Source organism: Cyprinodon tularosa, unplaced genomic scaffold (assembly GCF_016077235.1).
Source record: "Cyprinodon tularosa strain WSP-4 unplaced genomic scaffold, ASM1607723v1 ctg337, whole genome shotgun sequence".
NCBI lineage: Eukaryota > Metazoa > Chordata > Actinopteri > Cyprinodontiformes > Cyprinodontidae > Cyprinodon > Cyprinodon tularosa.
Genome location: NW_024039049.1, coordinates 153,430 through 167,500, shown reverse-complemented (window position 1 = coordinate 167,500; position 14,071 = coordinate 153,430). Strand labels below are relative to the sequence as shown.

At 39.5% G+C, this 14,071-nt stretch overlaps 2 protein-coding genes across 2 annotated transcripts in view; one reads left to right on the top strand and one right to left on the bottom strand.

The window, feature by feature from the left end:
* The window catches only part of mapk12b (mitogen-activated protein kinase 12b), a 6,565-nt gene extending 4,929 nt beyond the window's left edge, over window positions 1–1,636 (top strand). The window contains exons 6-12 of the mRNA XM_038294237.1: window positions 54–101; window positions 187–301; window positions 383–454; window positions 683–762; window positions 1,009–1,087; window positions 1,158–1,331; window positions 1,466–1,636. Coding sequence (XP_038150165.1) covers window positions 54–101; window positions 187–301; window positions 383–454; window positions 683–762; window positions 1,009–1,087; window positions 1,158–1,331; window positions 1,466–1,530 — 633 coding nt within the window. The 3' untranslated portion in view covers window positions 1,531–1,636. The remainder of the gene's footprint in view (window positions 1–53; window positions 102–186; window positions 302–382; window positions 455–682; window positions 763–1,008; window positions 1,088–1,157; window positions 1,332–1,465) is intronic.
* A 1,786-nt stretch (window positions 1,637–3,422) lies between these two features.
* rpap3 (RNA polymerase II associated protein 3) lies at window positions 3,423–13,897 on the bottom strand. The gene is made up of 17 exons (XM_038294231.1): window positions 13,736–13,897; window positions 13,406–13,560; window positions 13,167–13,319; window positions 12,450–12,548; window positions 12,242–12,369; window positions 9,071–9,192; window positions 8,930–9,000; window positions 8,727–8,855; window positions 8,523–8,650; window positions 8,331–8,452; window positions 8,181–8,251; window positions 5,619–5,711; window positions 5,298–5,494; window positions 4,472–4,640; window positions 3,936–4,033; window positions 3,760–3,860; window positions 3,423–3,675 (listed from the first exon to the last, which is right to left on the bottom strand). The coding sequence occupies exons 1-17, from the start codon at window positions 13,764–13,766 to the stop codon at window positions 3,590–3,592; spliced, it is 1,953 nt and encodes a 650-aa protein (XP_038150159.1). The 5' UTR covers window positions 13,767–13,897; the 3' UTR covers window positions 3,423–3,589.
* Window positions 13,898–14,071: the final 174 nt, after the last annotated feature.

The window sequence follows — 14,071 nt, the reverse complement described above, 5'->3', positions numbered from 1 at the left end:
TTTTATAAATCGATTTAAAGATGGAAGTTAAAATATTACTTGTTCTCCATCAGGACCTCAAACCTGGAAATCTGGCCATAAACCCGGACTGTGAGCTGAAGGTAAATCATCCTGTCTTTATTTAATCTTTATTATTTATGGATTTTAATGTTTTAACAGTCACCCTCCCCCACCCCCCCGTTGTAGATTCTGGACTTTGGCCTGGCTCGGCAGGCCGACGCGGAGATGACAGGTTACGTGGTGACGCGCTGGTACAGAGCGCCTGAGGTCATCCTGAATTGGATGCACTACACGCAAACAGGTAAAAAAAAGGACACCTGATGATGTCATCGATGCATTTTCTAACGCAGTGACATAAGCAGCGCCCCTCTCTGTGTTCCAGTGGACATTTGGTCGGCAGGTTGCATCATGGCAGAGATGCTGCTGGGCAAACCTCTGTTCAAAGGAAACGACCGTATCCTTGTTAAAGAGAACAGAAACAAACATGGACGCCTCCAGTGAAGCACATTCAGAGGAAATTTACTCTGAAATAAAAATATGATCATTTATTGAACTTTATTTAATGATTTCATATTTTAAGAGCTTTCAGAAGTATGATTTCTGAATATGAGCGAACTTGTCCTTTAAATTGAAGCGATGATAAAGAATCCAGGTAATGCTTCTTAACTCCTCCCCCTGTCAGACCTGGATCAGCTAAGAGAAATCATGAAGATCACAGGAACTCCGACTGCGGACTTTGTTCTGAAGCTGCAGAGTCAAGATGTAAGGAGCAACGAGTCCGAGTCCCGAGTCGTTTCTATCGTCTGCAGCTCCGCTCACACCCTGAGAATCCGTCTATCATTAGATTGTTCTGTATTTCACTTCATTATATCCAGCCAGCTTCCCTGTCCCTGCTGAAGAAAAGCAGCTCCGCAGCATGATGCTGCCACCACCAATGCTTTGCATTATTTCTCTTTTTTTAAAGATTTTATGAACTTTTTTAAATCTTTTTTGTTTGTTGCTCAACAGGCCAGAAACTACATCAGAAGTTTACCCAAAGTGCCAAAGAAAGATTTGTCCTCCATTTTCTCCAAAGTCAGCCCAAACGGTAAAGGAAAACCTTGGAGTAGCTTTATATGCGAAGAACTTCTGCTTTAGTCGTCTTCTGTGCATCGCAGCGGTTTGCGTCCTGGAGAAGATGCTCCTCCTGGACCCTGAGAGCAGGGCGAGCGCGTCGGAGGCCCTGGAGCTGCCGTTCTTCAGCGAGTTCAGGGAGGTGGAGGAGGAGACGGAGGCGCTGCCGTACGATCAGACCCTGGATAACACCGACCTGCCGCTGGAGCAGTGGAAACGTGAGACCAGAGCGCCGTTTCATCAAGTTTGAGTTTGTAGTTAAACCCTGGATGATCTAAATTAATCTTTTCAGTTCGGTTTATATCAGACTAAATTGCGATGATGCTAACAATCTTCTTTCTGTGATTATCAGGTCATACTTTCACAGAGATCCTGACCTTCAGGCCGCTCAGAGACTCAAAGGAAACGTCGCTTTGAGTTTTCATTGTGAACTTTGACCTCCTACTCAGAAATGTTTCTATTATCCAAATGGTTTGATGATGCTTTTACTGTCAATAAAGAGAATTTGTTTTGATTTTCTAAACAACAGAGTCATTTAGACATTTCAGACAAGAAATAAAAAAAAAAAAACAGTTTTTATTCAAAATGCAATGAAATCCAATTCTATCAAATTTAATCCAACTTCAGGATCAATTCAAAAAGCTCTTAAAAATAACTAACTCTGCATGTTTATCATGAAAATGTGAGTTTTGATTTGCATTTATGCTGATATATTTTACAAATGTATCTTAGCATATGCATTTTTATCAACTTAAAAGGTTTTACAATAATTATTTTTTAACTGAGAGCTTCAAAGATAATCTGCAGGTATGGAGTGAACTTTGTTCCATTATTGTTCAAAGCAAAGAAAATATTTTGTAAAGAGAATCTTGAAATAAAATATTGTTTAAAAATGCAACTCTGAAAGCTATCAAAATAAAAATAAATAAAAAAAATTGTAGAGTAACTCCTGGGTTATCTTTGATTTTATATATTTTTTTCTACTTTTTTAGTCTGAGTTATACGAATTGCATTTTTTTTAAATATCATTTTAAAGATCAGTTTTTCTTCAAGCCCAATGCGTTAGCCCAGCGTGTTGTTGCTAACGTCCATCAGACCAATAAAAAGGCGTTGTTGCTCCGCCCCCCCAGAGGTGAAGAGTACATGTTTGCAGTTTATAAATAATAAAATTTGAAAAATTTTAATTTACAATAAAAAAGACAAAAAATCTTGCAATATATAAGAAAAATAGAATATGAAAAAAAATTTTTTGAAGACATTTTTCAGTTCATTTCTGGATCCAATTCATTTTTTATTTACATTTATTATTTGGATCAATAATGGAACAAAATTCGCTCCATAGAATATTTACAGATACATATATGTAGTAAGTATTTACATGTACTCTGTTACATTTATTTGAGAAACTTTTTGGAAAGAAATTACATTTAGGAGCAGTATTACAGCGTTGTACTTTTACTTGAATCAAAATATAATAAAGTTTCGACTTTCTGCAATTGAGTACTGCTCAGTCGCAGCAAGAAGGTTCTGGGTTCAATTCCCGGCCCGGGGTCTTTCTGCATGGAGTCTGCATGTTCTCCCTGAGCATGCGTGGGTTCTCTCCGGGTACTCCAGCTTCCTCCCACAGTCCAAAACTATCTGCTGAGTTTCTGTGCGGTTTGGAGATTCATCTTAATACTGCAACTATTCATTTTTTTTAATTTATAACTCAAATGTATTTTAAAAAGTGTTCTTTACAACAAAATGTTTTATTGTGTAATTAATGTTATATATAATTATTTTTATCTTATTCTCTGAAATGCCAGAACTTTTATTTAACTTAATATTTGTTTCAGTTTTAAATCATTTTATTAAATCTGTTATGATCATGAGCAGTAAGTAGATCAGTACCTGAGTCACCTTCTTACTAAATACTTTTTTACTCTCTAGTCATTTCTTTAAAATGTGCTTCTTACTTTTACTTGAGTAAAAATATAATAAAGTGATGCTTCTTTTAAATTTACCAACCTCTGATCACAGATTTCTCTGGTTTGTGATTCACAGACAACTAGGCTAAAATAGCCTAGTTAGCTAAAGCTGAAAAAAACAAAAAAAAAAACAGAATAATTATCAAGGTGTTTTTTTTTTTTTTATACAAGGCATTTGGCTCCATCTGGTGGCTGAAACTTGAAGCTACAGCACTGATCTAATTAAGCCAGTCTGTAAAATGATGTAATGAATCAGCTTTTTTATATTAACTACTATAATCCATCTTAAAAAATACAAAGAATAAACAAACAAAAACAAGAATAAAGTTCTCAAAACGATAATTTAGTCAGTTTGTTTAATTGGCAGATTGAAAAACAAGTGGATATTTAAAGCAGCATCACTGTAGGATCTAAAAAAAATGAGAAATAAGCTGGAAAGTCCGATATCATTCCTAAACTCGGTGGAACCAAAGACGCCGAACGCAGCTTTGCTTTTCGCCGTCCCTCCATCATACGCCGTACTTCCTCTGCAGGACTGCGATGGATGACGGATCCAACCCGGCTTGGAGGAGGAAGTCGAACAGCTCCTTCAGCACTGTTAGCGGCGAGAAAAGCAGAAACACAGCAGATGGTTTAGGAGGATCGAAGTGGGAAGCGAAGAACCAGAAACAATCGGCACCTTTCTTCTCCTGAGACGACATGAACATGACGGCCATGTCGAAGCGCCTCACGCTGGCGAGGCTGCTGAGGGTCTCCAGGATGGAGGCCGGCGGCTCATTCCTGCGGTGAAGGTCATGCTGTTAAACCAGTTCAAACCAGTTCAGTGCAGATGTTAGCTCCTCCCTCATTGCTTACTTTATGAAGAAATCCCGCAGGGTGGTCAGGATCTGGTTAAGGATGTTTGTTTCCAGCGAATTCTGGAAGATTTGGGCGTAAGACGGCGGACTGATTTGCTGCAGACAAGGATTAAGAAGTTTGAGGTAAGCCTGACCGGTATGAGGGGAATTCTGTTCCATTATTTATGCAAAGAACACATTTTGGAGGGAAAAAAATGCAATCCAGAAATGAAATTTTAAAAACTTTAAAAAAATGTTTAAATAATAAACCAGAGGAAAACTCGCTATAAGAAGAGAAAAAATGGGATCTGGATTCATTCTAAAAACAGGAAAAAAAATACATTCATAAACTTAGACTAAAAAATTTAAACAAACAAATGAAATGTAAACTTTAGGAAAGTTACTCTCAGAACATTTTTTGATTAAAATGTGCTTCAAAGTTTCATTTCTGGACTCCATTTTTTTTTTTCTTCAAATTTGTTCTTTGCAATAATAATGGAGCAAAGCTGACTCCATAGCCAGGCGAAGAGTGAAGCTGATGAAGGTAAAGCTCACCCTCAGGTATCTGTAAACGCACTCCGGCTGGTTCCTGATCTTTCGGAGGTCTGACTCCAGCTGGAAGCTGTTGGCGGGTGCGGGAGGAACATCTGTCTCTGTGGGGGGGGTTTCAGGCGGCGCTTCTGGGGATCGGACGGTTTCCTCCCGAGCTTTACGGCCTGAGCCGCTACAGGAACCAGAATAAACCGGTTAGACGAAGGGAGGGAAACCATCAGCTCACAGCCAGAAGCTGGAAGGACGAGTGTCCGCTAGCTGCTCTTCTAAACCACCTGAGAAATCCTAAAATATCAAAAGGCAAGCCGCACTTTTCAGATCCTTTCCCTCCCATGTTTAAGTTATTGCTTCATTTACCAAACCACTGCAGGGTTTCAGCTCCACACCTTCAAAAAAAAAGTAAATTTCTACGTAGCCTTGCTGCATATTTCCACGTTTTCTAACCGTAATCAGAGTTTAAAATGAATCTAAACATCATGAAATGTTTAATTGTATTTTATTTTGAAAAGCCAACGCTGAAGGAGGTCGATCATATTACAAATAATATATTAATAAACTTTGACTTCTCTGTTTTATTCACATTCTTTTTAGCGCAGCTGCATCAAGCGGATGCAAAACGCAACGTTAGCCGCTACTGTAGCTTCTATTCTATACGCTTTATATCTGAAACAACTTGCCATTCATTGACGGTGCGCCTCATAGTACAGAAAATACGGTAATCTGAACCAATGACCTCGCTCACCTCTGGCTGCTGTTTGCTAAAACTGAACGCGGATTCAAGCAAAGTAAAGTTAACATATTTATCGCGTTTTATCGGTTTTGTTGAAACTACCGTTGGGGCGTCTCCGACGCAGTTTCTGATATCTCCTCGATCTTGATCATCTTGGCGCTGGGTGACGTGGACAGAGGGGAGGGTCCGTCCTCCGTCTTCCTCTCGGCCTCCTGCAGCGATGGAGCGGCTGCTCCGGCTTCGGCCGCCGTCAGCGTCCCGCTGATCTCCTCGATTTCGATCTTCCTCAGAGGTTTCTGCAAAATAAAACCAGCAAAGTACAGCAGATAGGATCGATTCAGGCCCCCTGCTGGAGGGAAGGTGTAACAGCATAATAGATTAAAAGGCATCGGATGCGTGACGTGAGGCCTAGCTGCTCACCGCTGAGCGCAGATGTTCTGGTTTGTCTACAGGTTGGACCGTCCTCCTCTGAGAGCCGTTCTCTGTTTGCAGATCCTCACCGGAACCCAGATCCTGCAGAACAGGAAGGTTTTAATTCGGCCGACAGATCAGAATGCAGCGGAAAATGTATGGAGAGAATTTTGGTCCGTTATTACTGTGGCGAAGAAAACGATTTATTAATTAATGGGCATTTGGAAACAAAAACGCAGTACAGAAATAGAACGCCAGGTAAAAAAAAAAAAGCCGTTTTGTAAGGTTTTATTTTCACTTTTCATTTTAAAGGTTTTTTTTTTTGTTTCTTTTTACAGATTTAATTTTTTCACATTTTTTCCCCTTTTCTGTCTGATTTCAGATTGCTTTTCTTTTTAAATTGTAATTCTGTAAAAACAATTTAGGATTCATTTAAATAAACTTCCCAAAAAGTAAAAAAAATAAAATAATAATCCAGTGGACTTTGTTTCCAAATTTGAAGACGTTTCTCTTCCCATCCAGGAAACGTTTTAAATTCAAAATGTCAGAAATAGCGTTTAGTTCCAGGTTTTGTTTAGAAAACATGCAGATGGAGCCGCTTTAGGTACCAGATCTGCTCGGGGCCCCGCCCCTTTTTATGACATCATCATATGGCAACTCCACTCGGACAAACAGTATTGCTCCCGTTTCTTAAGGATCAAATCTCTTTTGGAAACTCATCATATTATTCCCTATATTTGCTATTATTTTACATTTAATCTGCGATCTAAAGCAGCCGAAAGTAGAAAACAATCATTATCGGTCTGGAAGGTGACAAAAAAAGCTTATTTTAGTCTTTTTCTTACGGTCTGAGGACAAACGGAACATCTTAAAAATGACTTTCATAGAGATTTTAGAAAATAAAACAGTTATTCTACTTGTAGAAAACAAACGGTTGTCGTTGACGGGAAATTAAAAGTAGTGTAGCTTAATGTGGCTAACTGAGCAAGCTAAAAGAGGCTAACCTGTTAGCTAGTAGCAGCGCTACCCAGCTCTTTATATCACGGTCTAACAGTTACTTTGTTTTTTTCAGTTTCTTTATCAATCACATAAAACTTTATCGGTCATTAGACGCGCTAACGCTACAGAAGCTCCAGACTCGGCACACGGATGCTGCGTGATGTTATCGTTGTCTGGGCAACCACAATGTTTTACATCATGTGGCAACGTTCAGCCAGTCATGCAGCGTGACATCACCAGCAGGAAGCAGGACCGAGCAGATCTGACCCCCCCTTAGTAATGGGGAGTCGTTAGCGTCGCTGTTAGCCTGGCCGGTTTAATCACCAGTTTAGAACTTTTTTTTGAATTAATTTGACCTGGATGACTGAGAATGAAATGATAAATAATTTAAAAAAATAAAATAATTGAAAAAAATTAACTTGAGAAAAAAGTTTCTCTCAAAGGTTTTTTTTTTTTACCCTTTATAGGCTGAGTTACCGTTTTTGATCCCGCTACATGGCTGTACAGCTTATTTTAGGATTTGACCAATTAGATGAACCCTTGAATGATAGATTACCTACTGGGAATTAAGTTGGGAAAAAAAAGTTAAGAAAAAAGGTAAACAACTAATTGAAAAGTTTTAAGTAAAGTTAAAAAGTTAATAAGCCTAGTTAACAATTATATTTAGGTTTATAAACTAAAAACTGTAAGTGCCAATATCAGCATTAATGCCTCTAAGGTTATGTTTGAACAAAAAAAAAAGTGTTTCTTTCGTTCTCAGAGTGTTTTTCATTAATTTCTTCTAGAAGCATTTTTGTAATTTTTCTTAAAGGTATACTATGCAACCGGTGTTGATTTTCCAGCGAGGCTCCCCCCAGAGGGCGAAAGTAAAAGTGCACTGTCGTAAATATGCTCAGCTGTTCTCCTGGTTTCTCCGTCAAGCCAGGCGCGGTTGTTTAGAGCTTAGCAGACAGGCGAACGCAACGAATCACCATGTCTACTGCGGTAAGTGACTAATTTGTTCCAATTTTAGAGTTTTAAAATTTCGCAGAAATATTGCCACTGCGCTAGCAACGAGCATGCCTTTCACTGGGGGCGTGTAGCAGTTCTCGCCATAAAGCAAGACCGACTCTCGCGAGACTTCTGAGCCTGTGGGTGCGGGCCGAGGGCTCCTGCAATCGCAAGTACGGTATATCCCCTACAGACCACCAGGGCGGCCAAGAATACCTTTGTTCGACCTGAAATGACTCATTTAATCATCCAAAACATTATGGAACACATTAATTAACTGAAAAATGTTGCATAGTATGCCTTTAATATATTCGGGCAAGTTGGTATTTCTTGTTAATACATTGACCTTCATTTTTGCCATCAAAATATCCATATTTCTTTAACGTTTCAAAGGTAATAAGGTCTTATCCTAGATTGCAATAACACTATTGGTTTGAATTATGGATTTTTTTTAAAGTATTTCCCTGAGTGCCCTCTGAAGGGTTGATAAAGCATTTCGTTAAGTTTCATTTCTGGACTCTCTTTCTTCTTAGTAATAATGGACCAAAGTTCTCCCCATACAGGGTCGGATCTGAGACGTACGCTCTGCAGCTTCTGGAGCTCGTTCAGGGCCTGCTTGTTTCCTGGTTCCAGCTTCAGCAGCTGCTGAAAATCTGACACAGAAACATGAGAGTGGAGAAAATAAACGGGAAAGAAAGAGCGAAGCCTCAACGCCGCCGCGTCCTGCAGTACCTTCCCGCGCCTCCTGCAGTTTCCCCAGAGCCAGCCTGGCCGTCCCGCGGCGGGCGAAGGCCTTGGAGTACGTGTTATCCAGAGAAATGGCGGCGGTGCAGTCCTCCTCTGCTTCCTGAAACCTGCAGGAGGAGCGGCGGCTGAGCTCTGCAGTCAGGGACGGCGAGCGGGAATCGGGACGCTGCCTCTTACCTGTCCAGCTTGAGGAACGCCATGGCTCTGTTTGCAGGCAGGAGGACGTTCATAGCGTCCGCCTGGATTCCTTTACTGTAGCACTCCACCGCTGCCTCGTACTTCCCTTCTTTAAAGTAAGCGTTTCCCTGGAAACCAACATCTGGTGGGTTTGAACAGCTGCTCTAAGGATGGATGTGGTTGTTAAAAGTGGGCGGGGCTTACTCTATCCTTCTGCAACGCTGCTTCCTGTTTCCTCTGCTGCTCCTCCAGACGTCTCTGCTGGTCGGGATCCACCGATGGCGCCTCGGCGGGCTGAGCGTCTCCCGCCGCCGCGTCCTGCTGACGGAGGATCTGAACCAACCAGAGCATCGGTTAACAGGGAAGGAGAGCGAGCACGCCGCACGCCCAGCCGAATCGTCACCCACCTCCTTGATCTTCCTGGCTTCGTCCTGAGCCTCCGTGTTGCTCGGGTCCAGCTTGAGAACCGTCTGGTAATCTGTCCGGGAATGTTGGACATCCTCATTGTCTCAGATTAACCACAGCGTCGTCTCTGAAGCTCCTCCTACCTTCTAACGCCGACTCGTGCTTCTTCAGAGCGAGGCGCGCGGCTCCCCTCCGAGCGTACGCCTTCCAGTAGCCCCCGTCCAGAGTGATGGCCAGGTTGCAGTCCGACTCTGCAACGGCGAATCTGCGAACAGGACGGCGAGCCGGTTCAGACCGGATTCGACAGATTAAACTTTCCAGGTTTCACTCAATAATCCCACAAACCAGCTTCCTTTTCCTTTAGAGGAAAGTCCTGATGATGGATTCTTTCATTTCTTCTCTTCCTGCCCCCAATACGGGCTGGACGAAAAATCAAATATACGCGATTTATCTCCAGTTTTCACGCACAACAGTTAAAATAACTATCGCAGCTAAATTCGTATGACGACATTAAGCCGTCTGCATCTATTTCACTGAGAGTTTATTTTTCCCACACACTTTGAATGCATCATAAACTCTTCCTCCAAACGGGATTATTTTCTCGTACCGACAAACTAAATATGGCGAGAGCACTACATGTTTCAGCTGAGTGATTTACGGCAGCGGTTTGGATTTCACGCCGAACTAAAGGCGCCGATTTGTAAGACCTAAATCCATGGCTGCAAAAGGCAGCAGTACAAATTTATTCCAGTATCTAAAAATGTATCTATGCTTCTTTTTCTATGTCTGCTTCTGTCTCCTTGAACCCCAGTGGGCCTCAGCAGATGGCCGCTCACACTGAGCCTGGTTCTGTTGGAGGTTTCTTCCTGTTCAAAGGGAGTTTTTCCTCTCCACTGTCGCTACAAGCATGCTTAGTGTGAGGGATTGCTGAAGAGTCAATGAGTCGATGCAATCAGCTGGTTTTCCTTAGATAGAAAACTTTGAATCAATCTGACTGGATGATCTGGATCTATAAAGTGACCTGAGATGACATGATGTGAATTGGAGCTATAGAAATAAACTGAATAGAATTGAATTTAAAAAGTCATCGGCTGCGAAATGAATGTTGTAAACTCTGCATGCCAGCGTCTCCTTCCACACTAATTTAAATGTTCAATCAGCTGTGAAGCCGATGGCGTTTGAAGAGAAACAGGAAGAGATGGAGGGAAACCTCTGGCTGCTTTGTTTAAATCGAGACGCATCAGAGGAAATTTTACAATTTTAATTTATTTTTTCTTTCTATTATCGATATTTTTAAAGTGGGGGGGGGTCACCACCAGGGGGCGCCTCCGAAAAATTAAAATACTGCAAAAAACAAACAAAAAACAAATAGGTAAAAATATAGATTTTTTTTTCCTTATTCTAAAAAAGATTATATTTTTTTGTAATATTATTATTAGATAAAACTTTTTTAAAGGTCATAATTTCATAGTAAAACTAAAAACTGAATTTGAGGCTTAAACGAACGTTTGGAAATCTGCCTTTTGAACTTTACAGACGCTTTGAGCAGATTAAAGATGGACGACGGCGTCCGTATGGCGTATGACGTTATTTCAATGTTTTTTAGACGCTTTAACAGCTGTGATGTCATTCAGAGTTTTTTGGCGTACTCTAAACTCAGCAAGGTTTTTAAATTTATAACTTTTTGTGCTTCTTTAAAATTCCCAGCAGGTAAAGATCAATGCTGATAGAATCTGATAACGTTCTAATTTTTAGACGGCATTTCCACTTTTGTTTTGTAATTTTAGGTCAATTTGTTTTTTCATTCTGCATTTTTTTAGTATGCACAAAATAATCCTTTTTTATTTTGCATTTTATTTAGTACTGCTTTTTATTTTTTACTTGTGGTTTTAACACTGGGTTACCAATGTTTTCGCTTTGTTTCCTGTGTTGCTGCTGGGACCTTGTTAAAGGTTTAATTCTGACACCCAAAGACAGAATGTGGCAGAAAAGATTTGATCTGGTTAAAATTAAATAAAATTAAATTTGAAACCAAAAATTTGAATGAGTAAATCAGTGCAAATTTATGCCATTATCGTTTTTGAAGGCGATTTAAACACATGGTGATATACACTCGCCGGCCACTTTATTAGGTACACCTGTCCAACTGCTCAGCCAGAAATAAAAAAATATCGGGAAAAAAATCGACCTGCATCTAAAACCTCTGATTGATAAATTCCCTCATTGGTTAAAAATAAACGCTTTTCTCCTTCCTGGTGCTCTTCGCTTTAAACGGTTTAAAACACAAAATAAGTAATAAACCTTAAACTGGAACATCTGTGTAGCCGAATTGTTTTTTATTTATCATTATATTTAATAAAAAAATAAGATCTGGTTTAATTTCTTCATCTTGGATGACTTTGTTTTCCTAATTGGACACTTTTAGTTAAACTTAATTCATCTGTCTGATTTAATTTTATTATAATTTACAACAGATTTTTTTTTCTTTTTTGCCAGTTAGGTCACTGAGCGTTTCCATAGAAACGACATTAATGCTGAACAATTAGTGTGAATCTGGAGTTTATCTTTTGTATTAAATTATTAGTTTTTCTTTTAATGAATGTGAATCTATCCAGTGTTTTTGTTTCTTTTTGTTAAAATCTTTGTTGGAGTTTATTTAGCCAATATTTAACTCTCCGTTTGTCAGGTCAGATTTTCTGGATTTTTTTTTATTTGACCTTTTTATTTGGGAAAATGTATCATTTTAAAATCCTTCGTTTGCTTTTTTTTGTAAATAAAAATGATTTTTAGGAAACGTTTCCCGTCTCTCTGTCTGCTTTGTTTAATTTGAGACGCATCAGAGGAAATTTTACAATTTTACTTTATTTTTTCCTTCTAAAACAGATATTTTTAAAGTGGGGGGGATCACCACCAGGGGGCGCCTCAGAAAAATAAAAATTCTGTAAAAAAAATAAACAAAAAGGTAAAAATATAGATTTTTTTTCCTTATTCTAAAAAAGATTATAATTTTTTTGTAGTATTATTATTAAATAAAACTTTTTTTAAGGTCATGATTTCATAATAAAACTAAAAACAGAATTTGAGGCTTTAACAAACCTTTGGAAATCTGCCTTTTGAACTTTACAGACGCTTTGAGCAGATTAAAGATGGAAGACGGCGTCCGTATGGCGTTTAAAGGCCCCGCCCCCCCACCACACGCAGCTGAGAGGTTTTATTTATTTTGTTCTTCTCAACAGAATCGTTTCTGATTTCATCCTGTTCAGTAATTATTGAACCGCTGCTCTGATGCTGGAAATCGGTTTGTTTAACGTTACTTTTTCAGCCTGAAGAAGGACGTGGCTCTGTTGGTGGGAAGCACAGGGTTGTACGGATCAGCGGCCATCCCTCTGGTGTAACACTCGATGGCGTCGTCATACTTCCCCACTTTAAACAACTTGTTCCCCTGAAAAATAAAAACGGAAAGAAAACAGCTGCTAGCATGTTTCTGTTTGGTCTGAGCACCACATGTGAGGCGTCGCTAACCGTCTCCTTCTCCATCAGAGCGGTCTCCTTATCAACGCCGGCTTCCTCCGAGTCCGACTCGTGGGATTCCTCCTTATCCATTTCTGCCAGAGCTTTATCCTGCAGAGGAAAAGAAAACTGAATAATGTATGGAGGTCGTTTTGATCCTTTAATCATGCAAAAATTAAAACTATTTGTAAATCAATATTTGGGGGGGAAAAAAAATCTGGAATGAAACTTTGAAAAACATCTTAATCCAAAAATAGGTTTTCAGCGTAAATTTGATGCTTTCTCATATTTTATTTCTAATAATTTACTTTTTTCTCTCCGTATTATTTATTCAATTTATTTTTTTCTAATTCTTGATTTTAGCAATGTTTATTGGCCTACAGCGTGCGTTTGGAATTAAAAAAAGTAAAATATATATTTTTTAAAAGATCAGAAGAAAATGTGACAAAATAAAGTTTGAAAATATAACGCGACCAAATCCGTAAAATAAATCTTAGAAAACAACAAACTTACTCTTAAAAAAATTTTTGTTTAGGAAGTTTTTCAGTTTCATTTCTGGATTGTATTTTGGTCAAATTTTTGTTTACAAAACATGTTCTTCAGTTGCAAAAATAATGGAACAGAATTGCCTCCATACAGTGGCTGTGTGTTAGAGTTATTGATGCCAACATCTGGAGATTTTTTTTTATTATTTATGTTGTTTTTTTATAGCAACATCTGGAGGTTTACCACATCAAACTTGTCCCAGGATGGATAATCGTAGGATTTCAGCCTGGATGCCTGTTGGACCCCCTCTGTTTTTATGTCACCAGCCTCCTTTTTCTTCCTTTTTTCCCTCGATTTGGTTTTGTAGGATTTGTTCCGAACAGGTGGGAGTTTTTTCTAGGTTAAAAAAAAACAAAACAATTTATGACAAAACAGACTGAAATAAAGAGAATAAAGGATGTGGTTGTGAAGCAGGGCCCCACCTGGAGCTCCTGGACTCCTCCTGTCCTCAGCTCCTCATCCCTCCTCCTGATCTCCTCCTCCCAGCTCTCCAGATCCCGCATGAAGCTCTGGAGATCCTCCGCGTTCTGCCTCACCTGAAGCTGGAGCTCCGCGGCCTTGTTTCCGGCGGACATGCCTGAGAAAAACACATGATGCTTTATGGAAAAACTCTCTTCTGCACTTTAGTCTCCAAACCAGGCAGCAGCAGCTAGCCGCTTAGCTAAAAACGAAGCTTAGCGGATAAAAGGAGGATTCTGTAGATAAATGACGTCATTTATGCTACAAATGACGTCGTTTATGCTATAAAATACCTGCTTCTTCTATCCTCGGTTCACTGTTCATTCGTAGTAAATTTCTGTGTAACAAAAAAACTAGAAAAAGTGTCGCTAATCACGACTTTCTGTTTACATCGGAGCCATGACAGCCGGTTACCCAGCAGCCTTTGCGCGGCGCACGAGGCATCCAAAGATCGTCAATTTTTTACAGAACGACGCGCTTCTCAAACAAAACCAAACACGAATAATAAATATGTATAAAAAACGCTCTGTTTAGAGCACGAAATTAGAAGAGCACAAGTAAATAAAGTGTAGTGGCTGTATTCTTTGATATAGAAAAGGCATATGACATGATGTGGGTGGATGGATTAT